We start from the raw sequence: 21,174 nt of genomic DNA on the forward strand, positions 1-21,174 counted from the left end.
GGGACAGGAAGTCCCCTTCTCCTGAAGCCCCCACTCCCCCCCCAAAAAAATTACATGCCAAATGTGGCATGTAAGGGGGCCAGGAGTGGGTTAAGCGGAGGTCCATTTTTAGGTGGAACTCCGCTTTAAGCAACAAAGGAACCATTTGCAGTAAGACGCATTGAACACGCCTCCCTGCACTCTTTTATCTCTGACATCTTTGGGAATAAGGGAAACATGGCAGGTGCTCCCATCCCCCCCCCCGTATGTACAGACACTGAGCACCCACACCGGTGTCCTTTGTGTATTTTTATCATCCTCTTTAGTGTGTCTTTTAGGTCTCTACATCTTGTGGTATTTCTCCCATTATAGGTTGTGCAGGCTCTGCACTCTCTCATGCAGCATGTGGTGTACAAGGGCCTGACAGCCGCCGAGCAGATCCTGTCCGTATTCCCGGATGACTTTCATCAGAACCTGAAGAACCTCCTGACCAAAATTATCCTGGACAATGTGTGAGTGTGGCTTCTTTCTCGGGGTGATAGCCGGGCCGTATTTGTTGTTTCTGATGTACTTTGTATAGACGGGATTAGGTGGACGCCTCCCTACATTTCAGGTACATGTAAGCCTAAACTCTTATAAACGTTCATGTCATTTCAAAAGTTGTCATAGACAGGAGTCCATATACACTAGAGCTGCACGATTAATCGTTATAGAATGGGGATCGCGATTCTACCCCCCCCCCCTCGCGATCTTAAAGGGGAACTTCGTAAATGTTTTCATCTTTCCATTTATTAAATATTCTGCCCTTGTTGTTGTTGCTTTAACTTTGGATAGTAAAACATTTTTTTCTGCCAGTAAATCCCTTATACAGCCCACTTCCTGTTTCTTGTCTGGTCTTATGGCTTATGACATCATGCACAGCTCTCTCTCACTCTCATGAGAGTTTGCCAGGAAGGCGGGGGGGAGTCATAAGAGGGCCAATGAGAGCTGCAGAGCTGGAGGTGTGCCTCTGTGTAGATCCAGGAAGTGAACAGGCAGTAGCTTCAGCTTCCCACAGTTAAAATGGATGCAGCCAGACTCAGAGTTAGATTTCTGCAGCATATTTGGCAAGTACAGAATCACGGTACAGTGGAACCTCGGATTATGAGCATAATCCGTTCCAGGAGAATGCTCGTAATCCAAAGCACTCGCATATCAAAGTGGGTTTTTCCATTGAAGTCAATGGAAATGAAAATAACGTGTTCCGCATTGACTTCAACGGCATGCAATACCGCATGTGGCTATAAGTAGGGGGGCGCTGGAGAGCCTTGGAAACACCCGGAAAGGGCCAAAGACACTTTCGGCTGAGCTCGGAAAGGCTCGGGAACTGAGTATTTCTGAGGCTGCGTACACACGATCGGTCAAAACCGGTGAAAACGGACTGAAGGACCGTTTCATCGCTCCAAACCGATCGTGTGTGGGCCCCATCGATCAGTTATCCTTCGGTCAAAAAAAAGAGAACTTGCTTTAAAAGTGAACCGATGGACTCCTAACCGTTAGGTCAAAACTGATCGTTAGTATGCAAAAGCATCGGTCAAAAAGCCGCGCATGCTTAGAATCAAGTCGGCACATGCTTGGAAGCACTGAACTTCGTTTATTTTCAGCACGTCGTTGTGTTTTACGTCACCGCGTTCTGACAAGATCGTTTTTTTAACCGATGGTGTGTAGGCACATCAGACCATCAGTCCGCTTCATCGGTTAACCTATGAAACGGTCCTTCAGTCCGTTTTCATCGGTTTTGAGCGATCGTGTGTACGCGGTCAGAGCATTTCCGAACAGCGCCGTTCTGCTCTGCTCTGCTACGGCGCCCCCACCTCAGGCCAAACGCGGTATTGCACACTGCTTTGGCTTGAATCCTGCTCATTTTGTGAGACAACACTCGCAAACTGAGTCAGGATTTTTTTAAATACAGTGATCGTATTGCGAAACGCTCGTTAACCGCGTTACTCGCAATCCGAGGTTCCACTGTATAGATAAAATAATATGCAAAGTGGTTGGAGGGAAGCTTTAGGCAACTTGGCAACTCATCACTGTTCTCTCTGCCCCTGATTAGTTTTATTACACGCTTCATGGCGTTAAAAAATATGTAACTTTAGCCAGAACTGGTAGTTGGGATGTCGTATCTGAAGGCGCGTACATGGCAGGCTGGCAACACGTCTGCTAATTACAAGAGAGTGGCTTAGCGTTGTCAGCCTTCAACAGGAAGTGATGTTTCTGTCGGGGGGGGGGGGGGGGGGTTAACAAAAAATGATTTCTTAAGAAAACTGAAGGCGGGAACAATGCCGGAGATCCTGGAAAATAGATTTGGGGTTTATACTTTTAGGTTTCACACGTTATTTTCTGTTTTCTATCTACAGATCTGCATGGAGGAACGAAGCTCAGAACGGCAGCAGTAAGTGCACATTGTCCCGTCTCCTTTTTTGCGATTCAGCACTGCGTCGCTTTAACTGACAATTGCGCGGTCGTGCGACGTGGCTCCCAAACAAAATTGGCGTCCTTTTTTTCCCCACAAATAGAGCTTTCTTTTGGTGGTATTTGATCACCTCTGCGGTTTTTATTTTTTGCGCTAGAAACAAAACTAGAGCGACAATTTTGAAAAAAAAAATCAATATTTTTTACTTTTTGCCATAATAAATATCCCCCAAAAATATATATTAAAAAAAAAAATTTCCTCAGTTTAGGCCGATACGTATTCTTCTACATATTTTTGGTAAAAAAAAAAAATCGCATTAAGCGTTTATTGATCGGTTTGCGCAAAAGTTATAGGGCCAGATTCTCGTAGTTTGGCGTAACTTTGTGCGGGCGTAACCTATTTACGTTACGCCTCCGCAACTTAGACGGGCAAGTGCTGTATTCTCAAAGCACTTGCTCCGTAAGTTGCGGCGGTGTAGCGTAAATAGGCCGGCGTAAGCCCGCCTAATTCAAATTTGGAAGGGGGGCGTGTTTTATGTAAATGTTCTGTGACCTGACGTGATTGACGTTTTTCCCGAACGGCGCATGCGCCGTCCGTGGAAATCTCCCAGTGTGCATTGCTCCTAATACGCCGCAAGAATGTATTGGTTTTGACGTGAACGTAAATTACGTCCAGCCCCATTCACGGACGAGTTACGCAAACAACGTAAAATTTTCAAATTTCGTCGCGGGAACGACGGCCATACTTAACATTGGTACGCCGCACTTATGCCACCATATAGCAGGGGTAACTTTACGCCGGGAAAAGCCTAACGTAAACGGCGTATCTGTACTCCGTCGGCCGGGCGTACGTTCGTGAATTCGCGTATTTAGCTGATTTACATATTTTGACGCGTAAATCAGCGTACACGCCCCTAGCGGCCAGTGTAAATATGCAATTACGATCCGACGGCGTAAGAGACGCCGGTCGGATCTAATAGAAATCTATGCGTAACTGATTCTAAGAATCAGGCGCATAGATATGACCGCCCAGACTCAGAGATACGATGGCGTATCTGGAGATACGCCGTCGTATCTCTTTTGAGAATCTGGCCCATAGTGTCTACAAAATAGGGGATAGTTTTATGGCATTTTTATTAATATTTTTTTTTTTTTACTAGTAATGGCGGCGATCAGCGTTTTTTATCGTGACTGCGACATTATGGCGGACACTTTTGACAAATTTTTGGGACCATTGTCATTTTTACAGCGATCAGTGCTATAAAAAGTGCACTGGTTATTGTGAAAATGGAACTGGCAGTGAAGGGGTTAACCTGTAGGGGGTGCTAAAGGGGTTAAGTGAGACCTAATGTGTGTTTCTTACTGTAGGGGGGTGTGGCTGGATGTGTGACGTCACTGATCGCTGTTCCCTATGACAGGGAACAGACGATCAGTTACAGGCTCACTAGGAAGCACGGGGAGAGGTTTGTTTACACTACCGCTCCCCGTGACCCAATCGTGCCGCTCTGCCGACGTATATCGGCGTGAGGCGGTTCTTAAGTGGTTAAACACCAAAAGATAAGGGAGGAGAAGCACGGGCACATCATAGGCACCCAATATTACAAGTGATCACTTATTACATGGTAGGTACAGCAGCCTATAGATTATGCAATTTTATTTCCTTCCACCATGGTAGAAAAGAAAGAAAATCACTCGATTCCCCCATCAACACAGTTATGGGAATCCCTCCTCCTGTGCTATTGTGTTCCGCCAGCTGGGAGCCTTCCCTGCCAGCAGAACACAATTATCACCGCTGGGGGCTGTAGCTGCTGGCAGTGATTGCATGCAAACAAAATCAGACAAGCTTGTTGTACTGAAGTTGATCAATGGATCGATTTCAGTACAACCAGCCTGCCTATAGATGGATTGAATGGCGGCCAGTCCCTGCTGAACCGGCTGAGATTTGATCCATCTATGGCCGGCTTTACAGTCAGAATCGGTTACAATGGATATGTGAGTTATACATGAACAAAGGCATTTCCCTAGAAGAGATCAGTTCAATGATCTTCCACCAGGGGTCAGTCTCTCTATGTCCTCCTCTACCACCCAGGGGTCTATAGTGAGAGGAAAGGAGGAGAAGAGGGGGATAGAGATAGTGGGGGGGTAAGAGAAAATGGGGAAGGGACAATTTAGGAATGGGGGGGGGGATTAAGAGAAGGGAGAGAGGGGCAATATTGGAAAGAGAAGAGGGGAGAAGGACAATATAAGGTTGGGAAATAGGGGGATAAGAGAAATGTGGAGAGGGTCAGTATTGGTATGAGAAGGGAGGATGGGGGGAAGAGAAGAGGGGAGAAGGACAATATAAGGTTGGGAATTAAGAGGGTGGAGAGAGAGGGGCAATTTAAGGATGGGGTGGGGTTAAGAAAAGGATAGGGGGAGAGAGAAGGAAGTTGGACAATACAAGAATGGGGGGGGGGGTTTAACCACTTAAGACCCGGACCTTTAGGCAGCTAAAGGACTCGCACAGTTTTTGCGATTCGGCACTGCGTCGCTTTAACTGACAATTGCGCAGTCGTGCGACGTGGCTCCCAAACAAAATTGGCGTCCTTTTTTTTCCCACAAATAGAGCTTTCTTTTGGTGGTATTTGATCACCTCTGCGGTTTTTATCTTTTGCGCTATAAACAAAAATAGAGCGACAATTTTGAAAAAAATGTAATATTTTTTACTTTTTGCTATAATAAATATCCCCCAAAAACATATAAAAAAAAGTTTTTTTCCTCAGTTTAGACCGATACGTATTCTTCTACCTATTTTTGGTTAAAAAAAAAACGCAAAAAGCGTTTATCGATTGGTTTGCACAAAATTTATAGCGTTTACAAAATAGGGGATAGTTTTATTGCATTTTTATTATTTATTTATTTTTTACTACTAATGGCGGCGATCAGCGATTTTTTTTTTTCTTGACTGCGACATTATGGCGGACACATCGGACAATTTTGACACATTTTTGGGACCATTGTCATTTTCACAGCAAAAAAATGCATTAAAAATGCATTGTTTACTGTGAAAATGACAATTGCAGTTTGGGAGTTAACCCCTTCAGCGCCCCCCTTGTGGTTAAGTGTGATCTCATCTCTGTTTCTAACTGTAGGGGGGTGTGGCTGTGACGTCATTGATTGTGTTTCCCTATAAAAGGGATCACACGATCGATGACGCAGCCACAGTGAAGAACGGGGAAGCTGTGTTTACTCCAGCGGCGATCGGGTCCGCGAGTCCGGTGGCTGGGCTTAAAGGGCAACGTACAGGTACGTTGATGTGCCCAGCCGTGCCATTCTGCCGACGTATATCGGCGGGAAGGGGTCCTTAAGTGGTTAAGAGAAGAGGAGATATTGGAATGAGGAGGGGGGATGGGGTGGAGGTAAGAAAAGGATGAGATAAAAGGGAGGGTAAGAGAGGAAAGGAGATGGACAATATAGAAATGGAGGGGGGGTAAGAGAAGAGGAGGGAGGGACAATATTGGAGTGGGGGTAAGAAAAGGATAGGAGATATGGGGGTGTAAGAGAAGATGGGAGTGGGGATAGTGAAACTCTAGGTATTGGGGTACACTGTGTCCTCGGCACTAACCCTTTGCTTTCTGACTGCAGTCTCGCTGCCTCGCCTTGTAGATCTGGACTGGAGGGTCGATATAAAGACCTCATCGGATTCCGTGACTAGAATGGCTGTACCGACGTGCCTACTACAGATGAAGGTAGGTGTCACTCTGGGCCACTGTGAAGTGTTTATTAGCAAAGTAAATACCTGAGACTTTTGTATCGGTACCTAGGAGACGACACTGAATGCCAGGATGAGCAAATATTGTTTAATTGCAAACGATAGATACACTATATCACCAAAAGTATTGGGACGCCTGCCATTACACGCACATTAATTTTAATGGCATTTCAGTCTAATAGCTGGATTCAAATAGACCGCCGCATCTTTGCGGCGGCGTATCGTATTTACACTACACCGCCGTAAGTTAGCTAGGCAAGTACTGTATTCACAAAGTACTTGCCTGCTAAGTTACGGCGGTGTAGCGTAAATGCGGCCGGCCTAATCGTGCCTAATTCAAATTAGGCTGAGGGGGCGTGTTTTATGTTAATGACGTGATTGACGTTTTCACGAACGGCGCATGCGCCGTCCGTGTACATATCCCAGTGTGCATTGCGGCAAAGTACGCCGCAAGGACGTATTGGTTTCGACGGAAATTACGTCCAGCCCTATTCACGGACGACTTACGCAAACGACGAAAACATTTCAAATTTTGACACGGGAACGACGTCCATACTTAACATTACTAGTCCAGCTATTTGATGGAATAACTTTAGGCCTGATAATGCGTTACGTAAACGGCGTATCTTTACTGCGACGGCCAGGCGTACGTTCGTGAATAGTGATTTACATATTCTACGCCGAGCCCAATGGAAGCGCCACCTAGCGGCCAGCCTAAATATTGCACCCTAATATACGACGGCGCAGGTTTAAGTGTATCTCAGTTTGAGAATTCACTTAAACTTAGGTCGGCGCAGATTCTGAGTTAGGTCGGCGTATCTACTGATACGCCGGCCTAACTCTATCTGAATCCAGCTATAAGTCTGTATTATTGAGTTGGCCCCGCCCTTTGCAGCTATAACAGCTTCAACTCTTCTGGGAAGGCCGTCCACAAGGTTTAGGAGTGTGTCTATGGGAATGTGCGACCGTTCTTCCAGAGGCACATTTGTGAGGTCAGGCACTGATGCTGGAAAAGAAGTCTTGGCTCGCAGTCAATTCATCCCAAAAGTGTTCTATCGGGTTGAGGTCAGGACCCTGTGCAGGCCAGTCGAATTCATCCACCCCAAACTCGCTCATCCATGTCTTTATGGACCTTGTTTTGTGCACTGGTGCGCAGTCATGTTGGAACAGGAAGGGTCCATCCCCAAACTGTTCCTAGAAAGTTGGGAGCATGAAATTGTCCAAAATGACTTGGTATGCTGACGCCTTAAAGTGGAGGTTCACCCGGAAATGTTAATTTTTAACATTAGATTGAGGCTCATTTTGTGAAGGGGAATCGGGTAGTTTTTTTTTAAAATCGAAGCAGTACTTACCGTTTTAGAGAGCGATCTTCTCCGCCGCTTCCGGGTATTGGCTGCGGGACTGGGCGTTCCTATTTGATTGACAGGCTTCCGACGGTCGCATCTATCGCGTCACGATTTTCCTAAAGTAGCCGAACGTCGGTGCGCAGGCGCGGTATAGAGCCGCACCGACGTTCGGCTTCTTTCGGCTACTCGTGACGCGATGTATGCGACCGTCGGAAGCCTGTGAATCAAATAGGAACGCCCAGTCCTGAAGACCATACCCGGAAGCGGCGGAGAGGATCGCTCTCTAAGACGGTAAGTACTGCTTTGATTTAAAAAAAAAAATACCTGTTTCCCCTAGACAAAATGAGCCTCAATCTAATGTTAATTTTTTTTTTTTCGGGTGAACTCCCGCTTTAAGAGTTCCCATCACTGGAACTAAGGGCCAAACCCAACCCCTGAAAAACAACCCCACACCATAATCCCCCTCCACCAAATGATTTGGACCAGTGCACAAAGCAAGGTCCATAAAGACATGCATGAGCGAGTTTGGGGTGGAGGAACTTGACTGACCTGCACTTTAAACTGCATGCATAGAAATGCAGATTTAAAGGAGAATTATAGGCAAAGCTTTTTTGGCCATACTTCTCCTATGGATCACAAGAGTGCGGTTCATTCTGCACTCCTGTGACCCGTTTTCAGGCAACAGTGGGCTAAAGCCCGCTGTCGGCTGACATCACTCAGTCCAGGCTCAGGAAAGATCCTGACCATATGGTCGGGATCCACCAAGATGCCTGGACGAGCACCTGACTTAGCCTCTCAGTGATCCATCGAGAGCCTGAACCAGCCCCTCATACCCCCTCCACAGCCCAGTGCTCCAGTAAGCTCTGGAGGGGAGAGCAGAGAGCCGCTGACTGACAGTCACGACTCTCTGCTCAGAGCCAAGGGGGGGAGAACTGAGTGATAAGCGGTGTTTGAGTTGGTGGGAGACAAATGCAGCATCAAATCAATGCTGCATCCACCTTGGTGAGTATAATTGTTTGTTTTTTTAAATGCCAAACTTCTCTTTTGACCTCTTTTCATCCATGTAACGCATATGACAAGGAATGTAAAAAATCCCTTGTATAAAAAAAAAAGCATGACAGGTGCTCTTGAATATGAGATCCGGGGTCAAAAAGACCTCACATCTCATATTTACACTAAAATGCAATAATGAAAAAAAAAAAATGTCCCTTTAAGAGATATGAGCGCTAGTGACGTTTTGACGTCGCTTCCGCCCTGCAATGGTATGGAGACGGGTGGGGGCATCTTCTCCTCACTCGTCTCCATACCAAGCCACCAGAAGGACCCGATTGACGTCTCCTGTAAGCGGCCAACGTATATCGGCATGCAGCGGTCCGGTAGTGGTAAAAGGGATTCATTGTTCTTGAGCTTTTCTTGCGCTAAAGGTGCTGACAATACATTCATATTCATTTAAATTCATGATATTAATTAAAAAGTGGAATATCATACAATTTTTTATATACTTATTTTCCGGCGTATAAGACGACCCCCTAATTTTCCAGCTAAAATGCTGGTTTTGGGATATACTCACTGTATAAGACGACCCCTCACTGTGCCAATATGCCTGCCTCACTGTGCCATTATGCCTGCCTCACTGTGCCATTATGCCTGCCTCACTGTGCCATTATGCCTGCCTCACTGTGCCATTATACATGCCTCACTGTACCAGGATGCCTGCCTCCACGATCTTCCTACCTTCTCCTGTTTGCAGGGTTTCTCAGGCTGCCGGCGTCCATTATTCAAAAGCTCCTTCTCAGGCTGTTCCGTGATAGGCGGAACACTAATTTTCCCAGCAGAGCCTCTGTTCAGTGTTCCGCCTATCACGGATGTCCTCTCGTCCGAGGATGAGAAGGCATCCGTGATAGGCGGAACAATGAACAGAGGGTCTGCTGGGAAAATTAGTGTTCCGCCTATCAGGGAACAGTCTGAGAAGGAGGCGCGGCTATTGAATAATGGATGGCCGCCGTCTGACAGACAGGTACCCGGCGTATAAGACGACCCCCGACTTTTGGGGCATGATTTTAGATGCAAAAAGTCGTCTTATACGCCGGAAAATACGGTATATATATATATATATATATATATTAGGGCTGTGCGTTAAACGCGATATTAACGGCGTTAACGCAAACCCATGTTAACGCCGTCAATATTTTTATCGCGCGATTAACGCAGGAGCCCTCGGGGTGGACGTGCAGAGTGTGCAGCGGCGCGGCTTACCTTCTCGCTGGATTCACAGGCAAGTTACTCACCTTGTCCCTGGATCCAGCGATGCCACCCCGCTGTGTGATCGAGCGGGGTGGGTCCTCCTCGCTCGGCGGGTCCTCCTCGCTCGATTCACAGTGCCTGTGTGCCGCCAAGCTCCGTTCCCTGCGACGTTACGACGCACGGGAGCGGAGAACGGCGCCAAATTCAAACACATTACATACAGTATACTGTAATCTTATAGATTACAGTACTGTATGAAAAAATACACACCCCCTTTGTCCCTAGTGGTCTGCCCAGTGCCCTACATGTACTTTTATATAATAAAAACTGTTCTTTCTGCCTGAAAAACTGTAGATTGTCCAAAAGTGTCCCTTTATGTCAAAAATGGTTTTAGATCAGCTAGAAAACAGCGATCATAAATTATAATCACTTGCAGAATTGTGCGATATTTGTGGGGAAATTCGTCATAAATTAGATAGATTAATCGTGAGTTAACTATGACATTAATGCGATTAATCACGATTAAAAATTTTAATCGTTTGACAGCACTAATATATATATATAAAAATTGTCATTTGGGTTTTCGGCCAAATGCACCCTGGGAATTTTCACTTTCGACACCAAAATTGCGGTTGACCTCTAATTTTCCCACATCATGTATGTCTCCCTGTTTGTTCATTAGATTCAAGAGGACCCGGATCTGTGTGGGCTTGACCCAGCGACCTCCACCCTGACCATGGAACTCAGCAAAGAAACCCTGGACACCATGCTGGACGGATTAGGCAGGATAAGAGATCAGCTGTCTGCAGTCGCTAGCAAATAATTCTTCCCAAGCATGGCACAGGAGGGGGTGTAAGAATACCGAACTCTTTATGGGGACACCCGTCACCGGGAGATCTATTGGGACGTTCCCCTCTGCCAAACCCTCCATAAACTGTATTATTATTATTTTTTCTTCTATTTAGATGCAAGCTGAAGACTCCATATTCATTTTATGTAAATGTAACATTTAATATAACGTGGGTCTGACATTTCATATCTTCAATGATTGCTGTTTATGTTTTTTTTCAGCATTGTATATCATTTGCAGATTTTTACTCTAGAGACCCCATTTATCTGTCAGTTATTGCAGTCAATGGGGTAGATTCAGGTACCTTTTGCGGCGGCGTATCTCCAGATACGCCGCCGTAATTTGAATTCCGCGCCCGCGTGGCGTTACGCCGATTCACAAAGGCAGTTACGCTGAAAAAATAGGCTTCCTCCACCGACGTAACTTGATTGCGGCGGCGTAGAATTGTGCGCAACTTTGGCCCGCTAGGGGCGCTTCCGTTGTTGTCGGCGTAGAATATGCTAATTTTCTTAGATACGCCAATTCACAAACGTACGTGCGCCCGGCGTCCTGCTATTAGGAGGCGCAGCCAATGTTAAGTATGGACGTCGTTCCCGCGTCGCGATTTGAAAAATTTTGCGTAAGTCGTCCGTGAATGGCGCTGGACGCCATTTACGTTCACGTCGAAACCAATGACGTCCTTGCGACGTCATTTACCGCAATGCACGTCGGGAAATTTTAGGGACGGCGCATGCGCAGTACGTTCGGCGCGCCTAATTTAAATGATCCACGCCCCCTACCGGATCATTTGAATTACGCGCGCTTACGCCGGCCCCTTTTACGCTACGCCGCCGCAACTTACGGAGCAAGTGCTTCGTGAATACAGCGCTTGCTCCTGTAATTTACGGCGGCGTAGCGTAAAGACGATACGCTGCGCCGCCGTATCAGTGCGTGCCTTTACCTGAATCTACCCCAATGTCTGCTGAGCAGCGAAGAATTACAGGACAAGCCACCTGCTGAGCGTTCTGTTCTCCAGACTTTATAAGAGCTTTTCACTTATGCCGGCCATACACTATACCAGGGGGTCTCCAAACTTTCTAAACAAAGGGCCGTCTTGACTGTCTTTCAGACTTTAGGGGGGCCAGACTGTGGCCATCAGGAGTAGAAAAAGTCCTCAACATCAGTGGGAAAGAACAATGCCCCATCTAAGGTGTCGGTGCAAGGAATTGTGCCCCATCGTTGGTGTCATTGGGGGAAATTGTGCCCCATCCTTGGAGTCATCAGGCTAACTTTTTGGTGTCATTGGGAGAAATTGTGCCCATCATTGGTATCATTGGGTTCAATTGTCTGCGTCACTAGGAGAAATGGTGCCCCATCATTGGTGTTATTGGGCCCCATTGTTGGCATAATTGGGAGAAAATGTGCCCCGACATTGGTGTCATTGTGAGAAATTGTGCCCCATTGTTGGTGTCAGTGGGAGGAATTGTGCCCCTTAATTGGTGTCAGTGCGGGGTAATTATGCCCCATTGCTGGTATCAGTGGATGAAACGGTGCTCCAAGGGCCGGATAAAAGCAAGCAGTTTGGATACAAAAAATCGGCTGAACCCATTTTCGAAAAACGAACGTTCGGGCGTGAGCACAAACGATAATGCCATCGTGTAATGACCGATAAATCGTTCAGTGGACATAAATGAATGCATTTTTTGTTCGGTTTTTTACCTAGTGCAGACAGTTCGAACAGGACGGAGTTCCGCTGTTTTTTTTTTTTTTTTTAAGTCAGCAGCTACAAATACTGCAGCTGCTGACTTTTAAAATAAGGACACTTACCTGTCCTGGACGCCTGCGATGTCGGCACCTGAAGCTAATCTATCGCTCGTCTCTCGTGTGCTGCGGCGGCCATCTTTGGTAAGGGAATCAGGAAGTAAAGCCGTGCAGCTTCACTTCCTGGTTCCCTACTGCGCATGTGCGAGTCGCCAAGCGCCATTTCACTGGTCCTTGCTGTCTTCTTCTGGGACTTGTGTGTCTCCCAGAAGACAGCTAGGGGGACGAAGGAAGTGGTGTAGATACCCGCGGGTGGCTCGGGTATCTATGCCAGGAAGTGGGAGCAAATACCTGTATTATACAGGTATCTGCTCCCTCCTTCCCCCTGAAAGGTGCCAAATGTGACACCGGAGGGGGGGGGGGGGAGGGTTTCGAAAAGCGGAAGTTCCATTTTTGGGTGGAACTCCGCTTTAACCACTTAAGGACCGCCTCCTGCACATATACGTGTACAGGTACGTCCTCTTTAAGTGCCCGGTCCGAAGCTGCGGGACCCGCGGACCTGATCGCTGCTGGAGTCCCGCGATCGGTCCCCGGACCTGAAGAACGGGGAGAGCTGTGTATAAACACGGCTTCCTCGTTCTTCACTGTGGCGGCGTCATCGATCGTGTGTTCCCTTTTATAGGGAATCACACCCACAGCCACACCCCCTACAGTTAGAAACACAGATGAGGTCACACTTAACCCCTTCAGCGCCCCCCTTGTGGTTAACTCCCAAACTGCAATTCTCATTTTCACAGTAAACAATGCATTTCAAATGCATTTTTTGCTGTGAAAATGACAATGGTCCCAAAAATGTGTCAAAATTGTCCGAAGTGTCCGCCATAATGTCGCAGTCACGAAAAAAATCGCTGATCGCCGCCATTAGTAGTAAAACTGTACCCCATCATTGATGTTATTAGGCTCCATTGTTGGCGTCGTTGCGAGGAATTGTGTTCCATCATTGGTGTCATCGGGAGGAATTGTACCCCTTCATGGGAATTAAGCCCTATTGTTGGTATCAGTGAATGTAATAGTGCCCCAAGGGCCACATAAAAGCATGCAAAGGGCCGCATCTGGCCCCTGGGCCACAGTTTGGAGACCACTGGCCTAAACTGAGGGGAAAAAAATATATATATATTTTTTGGGAATATTTATTATAGTAAAAAGTAAAAAATATTGAATTTTTTTCAAAATTGTCACTCTATTTTTGTTTATAGCGCAAAAAATAAAAACCGCAGAGGTGATCAAATACCACCAAAAGAAAGCTCTATTTTTGGAAAAAAAGGATGCCAATTTTGTTTGGGAGCCACGTCGCACGACCGCGCAATTGTCAGTTAAAGGGACGCAGTGCCGAATCGCAAAAAACTGTCCGGGTCCTTTAGCTGCCTAAAGGTCCGGGTCTTAAGTGGTTAACCTTTTAATTTATTTTTCGTTTCGGCAGAAAATATCCAAACTTGTCCTTCGTTTTTTCGGCTCAAAAACATCCCAACGATTTTCGATTTTGTGCCCATTAACTGTCCAAAAAACAAACAAACAAACTGCCTAAATGGGCAAATTTCATGCCAATTTTTCGTATAGTGTATGGCCGGCATAAGAGAGGTTTCAGTGGGGTAGGTTGAAGCTGCACTATTCATAAAAATTTAACTTCTAAGGCTGAAGTTTCATCTGCTTCTATTTTCCATTGTTGGTTCCTCCCCTCGTCAACAATGTGTGTTTTTTTTTTGTTTTTTTAATAAAACTTTTCTATTTTCATTGCAAATCTAGTTCAGTTGTTTATTCCTGTCTGCTCCAATTATTTTCAGTCTTGTCTCTGAATAATGGAGCCACTATGATTGAAAGAACCTGAATCCAATGAATGAAAGGGGGCGGGGCAAGGACAGTCAGGCTGGGGAGACTGGGGGATAGGTGGTGCTGGACGTCCTCCATCCAGGACTGAGGCAGAGGCTCTATCTGATTTGCTGAAGTTTCTATTGCTCACTCTGTGCGTTGGTCCACCCGCACAGCCATGTCACGAAGGTCCGGGAACCATGATCGGAAGCTGATCCAATCAGTGGTGTGGATACCACATCACTTCCTCTACCTCAATCTTTCTAAAACTGAGCTTGTAGGGCTAGATTCACAAAGAGTTACGCCGGCGTATCAGTAGATACGCCGCCGTAACTCCGAATCTAAGCCCGTCGTATGTCTAAGTGTATTCTCAAACTGAGATACACTTAAACATGCCTACGATATGACGGCCTGCGCCGTCGTATCTTAGGGTGCAATATTTACGCTGGCCGCTAGGTGGCGCTTCCATTGCGGTCGGCGTAGAAACCAATGACGTCCTTGCGACGTCATTTACCACAATGCAGGTCGGGAAATTTTAGGGGAAAAAAAACGCAGATCGCCGCCATTACTAGTAAAAAAATTTAAAAAAATCATAAATCTATCCCCTATTTTGTAGGCGCTATAACTTTTGCGCAAACCAATAAATATACGCTTATTGCGATTTCTTTTTTTTTTTTACAAAAAAAATGTAGAAGAATACGTATCGACCTAAACTGAGGAAAAAAATATTAGAAAATAAAATAAAAATTGGGATATTATTATAACAAAAAAGTAAAAAATTGTGTAGAGAAAGCTCTATTTGTGGGGGGGAAAAAGGACGCCAATTGTGTTTAAGTACAACGTCGCACGGCCGCGCAATTGTCAGTTAAAGCGACGCAGTGCCGAATCGCAAAAAATGGCCCGGTCATTGGGCAGCCAATTCTTTCGCCGCAAGTGCCTGATTCACAGAGCACTTGCAATGAAAACCTACGCTGGCAGCCTCCAGCGTAAGCCCGCGTAATTTAAATGGGCGTGTGCCATTTAAATTAGGCGCGCTCCCGCGCCGGACCTACTGCGCATGCTCCGTTTCGAAATTCCCGCCGTGCTTTGCGCGCAGTGACGTAATTTTTTCGAACGGCGACGCGCGTAGCGTAATTCCATATTCCCGGACGGCTTACGCAAACTATGTTAATTTTTAAATTTCGACGCGGGAACGACGGCCATACTTTATACAGCAATACAATTGCTGTGTAAAGTTAAGGCAGGTCAAATAACGACTAAAATTGCGACGGCAAACTTGACTACCGACGACGTAGCGAACGCGAAAATCCATCGTGGATCGCCATAACTCCTAATTTGCATACCCGACGCTGGTTTACGACGCGTACTCCCCCCAGCGGCGGCCGCGGTATTGCATCCTAAGATCCGACAGTGTAAAACAATTACACCTGTCGGATCTTCTGGATATCTATGCGTAACTGATTCTATGAATCAGCCGCATAGATACTCTGAGAGATACGACGGCGTATCTCCGCTGTGAATCTGGCCCATTGTCTCCCTGGATCAGCTTTATCAAAAATTCTTCCAACCGGGGTGTATGAGGTGGGGGGGGGGGGTCTACGATAAGAAAACATCTTCCCCCTTGCAGCTTCCTTCTCTTTAACTTTTACTTCCTTTCCTTTCTTCTTCACTTCTCTTTTGTCTTCACAGTTGGAAACTCTTTTTCATATTTTTTAACTCAAGTGAAAACTCCGGTACTACAATCCAAGGAGCCGAGCACTGGGAATTATCCCTTCATGTAAAAGTAAAACTGTATAAAGAAAAAAAGGAGAATCTGGGGGGGCTGCCATTATTGATCTCCCTCCTTAGGACTCATTCATATTTAGTGTTTTTCCACGCTGGATCAACGCGGGTCACTGCTAGGGCACCTCTCATACAAGTTTTATCATTTTTGTCATTTCAAACGTCATTTTTTATATATATTTTTTAACTACTTCCATTTCAGGCCAAATCTGACAGAAAATTATTCAGAACCCCCAAACATTATATATACGGGATGAATAAGTGAGTTTTTACCACTTCCTGACCGCCGCATGTATATGTACGTCCACAGAATGGCACATACAGGCAAATGGGCGTACAGGTACGTCCTTGCCTTCTAGCGGGTGGGGGGTCCGATCGGGACCCCCCCCCCACTAAATGCGGTGGTCGGATTCCCGCGGGGAGCGATCCGGGACGACAGCGCGGCTATTCGTTTATAGCCGCTCCGTCGCGATCGCTTCCCGGAGCTGAAGAACGGGGAAAGCCGTATGTAAACACAGCTTCCCCGTGCTTCACTGTGGCGGCTGCATCGATCGTGTGATCCCTTTTATAGGGAGACTCGATCGATGACATCAGTCCTACAGCCACACCCCCCTACAGTTGTAAACACACACTAGGTGAACACTAACTCCTACAGCGCCCCCTGTGGTTAACTCCCAAACTGCAACTGTCATTTTCACAATAAACAATGCAATTTAAATGCATTTTTTGCTGTGAAAATGACAATGGTCCCAAAAATGTGTCCGCCATAATGTCGCAGTCACGAAAAAAATCGCTGATCTCCCCCATTAGTAGTAAAAAAAAAAAAAACTAATAAAAATGCAATAAAACTATCCCCTATTTTGTAAACGCTATATATTTTGCGCAAACCAATCGATAAATGCTTATTGCGATTTTTTTTTTACCAAAAATAGGTAGAAGAATACGTATCGCCCTAAACTGAGGGAAAATTTGTTTTTTATATATGTTTTTGAGGGATATTTATTATAGCAAAAAGTAAAAAATATAGATTTTTTTTCAAAATTGTCGCTCTATTTTTGTTTATAGCGCAAAAAATAAAAACCGCAGAGGTGATCAAATACCACCAAAAGAAAGCTCTATTTGTGGGGAAAAAAGGACGCCAATTTTGTTTGGGAGCCACGTCGCACGACCGCGCAATTGTCTGTTAAAGCGACGCAGTGCCGAATCGCAAAACCTGGCCTGGGCTTTTAGCTGCCTAAAGGTCCGGGGGTTAAGTGGTTAATCTTCCTCACTGCTTGTCATTTGCCCTCTTAAAAGTGGTCCTTTTCACATTGGTGGCAACAGCAGATGCATGTCACAACGGGCCCTTAAATGAGTTGTAATCCTTCGTGTTTTTTCACCTTAATGCATCCTAAGGTGAAAAAACACCTTGCAGTGTCCGGCCCCCCAGCCCCCCCCCTCTCGTTTTACTTACCTGAGCCCCGAATTTCCGTGGGCGCGATCTAGCGTCGCTCTCTTCACGGGTTCTCGGCTCTTCATTGGATAGATTGATAGCAGCACAGCCATTGGCTCCCACTGCTGTCAATCAAATCCAATGACGCGGCTGCCAGGGGGCGGGGCTGAGTCATATACTTGGCGGCTATGTACACCGATTGTATGGCACGGGAACGCGCCCCCAAAGGTAACCCAGCGCTTCCCAGAGGGGGTTATCTATTGCAGGGAGGAGCCGCGAGAGCCGCCGTGGGACCCCAGAAGAGGAGGATCGGGGCCACTCTGTGCAAAACTAACTGCACAGTGGAGGTAAATATGACATGTTTGTTATTTTTTTATTTATTTTTTACTTTTTTTGAACCTTTAGTATCACTTTAAACTCAAGTAACAGGGCCACTTTAAACTCTAAAAACATGATTCAGTTCTATCTTTTATCCGATCATTCCCTTTCCTTGGCAGTGTAAGCATTCGTTTTATTTGTAAACTGTTACTGCTATATAAATCCTGTATAATAATATTTGTAAAAACATTTATACAGTAAATAAATTATTGACTATTTTATTGCGTTTTTATGATTGCGCAGAATGTGAATTGTATTTTTAAATATCCACAGCAGGTGGCAGTGTTTCCTTATTTTGGCCAGGTTGTGAAATTTTGACAGTCTGGCGTCTTTGTAGCAGAGGTAAGGTTTGGTGTTTGAGGCAGAGGGGGGTCGGTGTACTGCCGAAAAATTCCATCTGGCTGAAAAGTCTTCTTTAGCGTTGTTCGCGTCTAAGTTTTGTAGCTTTTAATAAGGCCCCTTTCACGCCAGTGCGGTGGGGGGTTGGCGGTAAAGCTCCGCTATTTTTAGCGGTGCTTTACCATAATTTTCGCTGCACTATTTAACCATTAGCGAATCGCTTTTAACCCCCGCTAGCGGACAAAAAAGGGGTTAAAACCGCCGGCAAATTCTGGTAAAAAAAAAAACGCCGGCAAAGCTGCAGCAGCGCGGCACTGCCCATTGATTTCACTAGGCAGGGGCGCTTCAGGAGCGGTGTATACACCACTCCTACAGCGCCTCAAAGATGCTGCTAGCAGGACTTTTTTTTAGCATCCTGCCAGTGCACCCCTAAAGAAGTCGCTCTTTAAGGGCATTTTGCAGGCGCAATTTTAGCGGTATCGCGCCTGCAAAGCGCCTCAGTGTGAAAGGGTTCTAACCAATTTTTATCACCCCTGTGTCAGCATAAAGATCAGTATCCCCCTCACCATCCTTGTAGGGGGGTAAGGCAGGGCGGAGCAGGAAAGGTTTAGGAACTTTTTGGAAGAAGCCATTAATCCAATTTCCTTAGAAGGAAACTCTTTCTTGTTTATAAACGGTTTATTGAAAAATAAGTCTCAATTCAGTTTCAATGGCAAAATGGATTTAAATACAGTGTATAAAAGTGTCAGATACAGCCCCTCCTCCTGGTCCCGGGACTTTGATAGACAGATCACCCGTCCATTCCTGGTGACGGGTGATCTGTCAATCAAAGTTCCATGGCCAGGGGGCGGGGCTGTATATGACGTTGAGCGGCGGGAACACGGCAATTGAAATGAAAGCTGTTATCACTGTGTTCTCTGCGCTGCACGATGATCATCTGGGTGGCTCCCCTGTTCCTCTCCTTTCCTCCCCTGCACAGGTAGGCTGAATGGTGGGCAAAAGGCTGCATTTGGTGGGCACTGGGCACAAGGCTGCATCATGGTGGGCACAAGGCTGCATCATGGTGGGCACAAGGCTGCATCATGGTGGGCACTGGGCACAAGGCTGCATTTGGTGGGCACAAGGCTGCATTGGTGGGCACAGCACAGGGCTGCATCATGGTGGGCACTGGGCACAAGGCTGCATTTAGTGGGCACAAGGCTGCATTGGTAGGCACAAGGCTGCATCATCCGCACTGGGCACAAGGCTGCATTTGGTGGGCACAAGTCCAAAGATACAAGTCCAAAGGAGATTTTCCATCCAGGGACCTCGCCTGTGGAATGCACTACCAACCACCATCCGACTGGAGTCGGACCACTTGGCCTTCAGGAGAAAGATTAAAACCCATCTCTTCTGAGGTCAAGGGGTTTTTTTCCCATGAAGTGGATACAGCGCCCAGGGGCGATTCAGTTTGCATGTGTTGCGCTTTACAAGTTTCTCACTCACTCACAAGGCTGCATTTGGTAGGCACAAGGCTGCATTTGGTGGGCACAGGGCACAAGGCTGCATGGTGGGCACAAGGCTGCATGGTGGGCACTGGGCACAAGGCTGCATTTGGTGGGCACAAGGCTACATGGTGTGCACAGGGCACCAGGCTAATGGTTTACATAGCTCATGGCATCACGGGTCAGGTAGAGGGCCCCTTAGTAGAATTTTGCTTAGGGCCCCAGGGAGGTCAGGATCGGCACTGCCCATTAGTGAAGCCCCATCAGCGCACATGTCCCTCAATGCAGCCTAATACATCATTCCTCACTCCAGCAGCCTCCCTTCAGTGGACCCATGAAGCCTTTTTTGGCCACCTGATTGACTACCAATCCATATTACCATAATTGCAAAATTACACTGAAATCCCCAGGTTTTTGCCCGTATTTCAAGATAAATAAAAGCTCCAAAATGTGCGTATCCCTATAGCTGACGGTCCTGGGTGGAGTTGGCCTATAAGAATACCCATGAAATGTGACCCCGCTAATCTCCTGCTGTATCCGCAAGCCACAAAGCGAGGTTGTACAATGCTTTTGTTTCTTCTGGTCTTCTGACGCCATGAGACGCAACAATCGAAGAATTCAGCACTTCAAAGCTTTCTATAAATAGCTGCCTTGTTTTCTTATTGTTTTTTTTTTTCTGATTTATATTTCAGTGTTAAAAATGCAAATGGCACCGGGTGGAAGAAAATGAGCAGCTTTGTGACGGGTGGCAGCAGATAACAGAGGGAGCCATTGACGCTTCGGATTATAGAAGGTGCCACAAACGAGGGGGGAATGTGGTGACGGTGGGAGAGCTACAGAATGCCCGTCTGCTGGGGGAGCATTCCGCGACCTGCGGCTGGATTGGATTTCCCCGGCTAAGCCCCGGGTTGGAGGTGTCAGCTGCTCATAGATCCTTTCCTTTCTCTGTGTGGGTTATTGTAGGGGGCTATTTTCTCCCAGGCACAGGTGTTGTCTGGGTCTGGGCCCGTCTCTCGTTTTAAGAGTTTTCTGCGGAGAGGAATTTAAACAATAAAACACAATGGGCCGGATTCAGATACAATGGCGTATCTGTCCGACCCGCGTAACGTATCTCCGATACGTTACGACGCTCTAACTTTGGGCGCAAGTTCTTTATTCAGAAAGAACTTGCGCCCTTGGTTACGGCGGCGTAACGTATGTGTTGCGGCGTAAGGCCGCGTAATTCAAATGGAGATGTTGGGGCCGTGTATTATTTAAATCTAACTTGACCCCGCGCTTTTGACCTATTATTTGAACGGCGCATGCGCCGTCCGTAAAATATCCCAGTGTGCATTGCTCTAAATGACGTCGCAAGGACGTCATTGTTTTCGACGTGAACGTAAATTACGTCCAGCCGTATTCGCGAACGACTTACGCAAACGACGTAAAATTTCAAAACTCGCCGCGGGAACGACGGCCATACTTAACATTAGCTACCCCTCATACAGCAGGGGTAACTATACGCCGGAAAAAGCCGAACGCAAACGACGTAA

The 21,174-nt window shown here is 46.5% G+C and overlaps 1 protein-coding gene across 1 annotated transcript in view; it reads left to right on the plus strand.

Moving 5' to 3' along the window:
* Positions 1-10,816, plus strand: part of COMMD9 (COMM domain containing 9) — a 13,756-nt gene extending 2,940 nt beyond the window's left edge. The window contains exons 3-6 of the mRNA XM_040327803.1: positions 352-491; positions 2,376-2,410; positions 6,055-6,158; positions 10,454-10,816. Of these exons, the coding sequence (XP_040183737.1) occupies positions 352-491; positions 2,376-2,410; positions 6,055-6,158; positions 10,454-10,594 (420 nt within the window). The 3' untranslated portion in view covers positions 10,595-10,816. The remainder of the gene's footprint in view (positions 1-351; positions 492-2,375; positions 2,411-6,054; positions 6,159-10,453) is intronic.
* Positions 10,817-21,174: the final 10,358 nt, after the last annotated feature.

Source organism: Rana temporaria, chromosome 11 (genome assembly GCF_905171775.1).
Source record: "Rana temporaria chromosome 11, aRanTem1.1, whole genome shotgun sequence".
Classification (NCBI taxonomy): domain Eukaryota; kingdom Metazoa; phylum Chordata; class Amphibia; order Anura; family Ranidae; genus Rana; species Rana temporaria.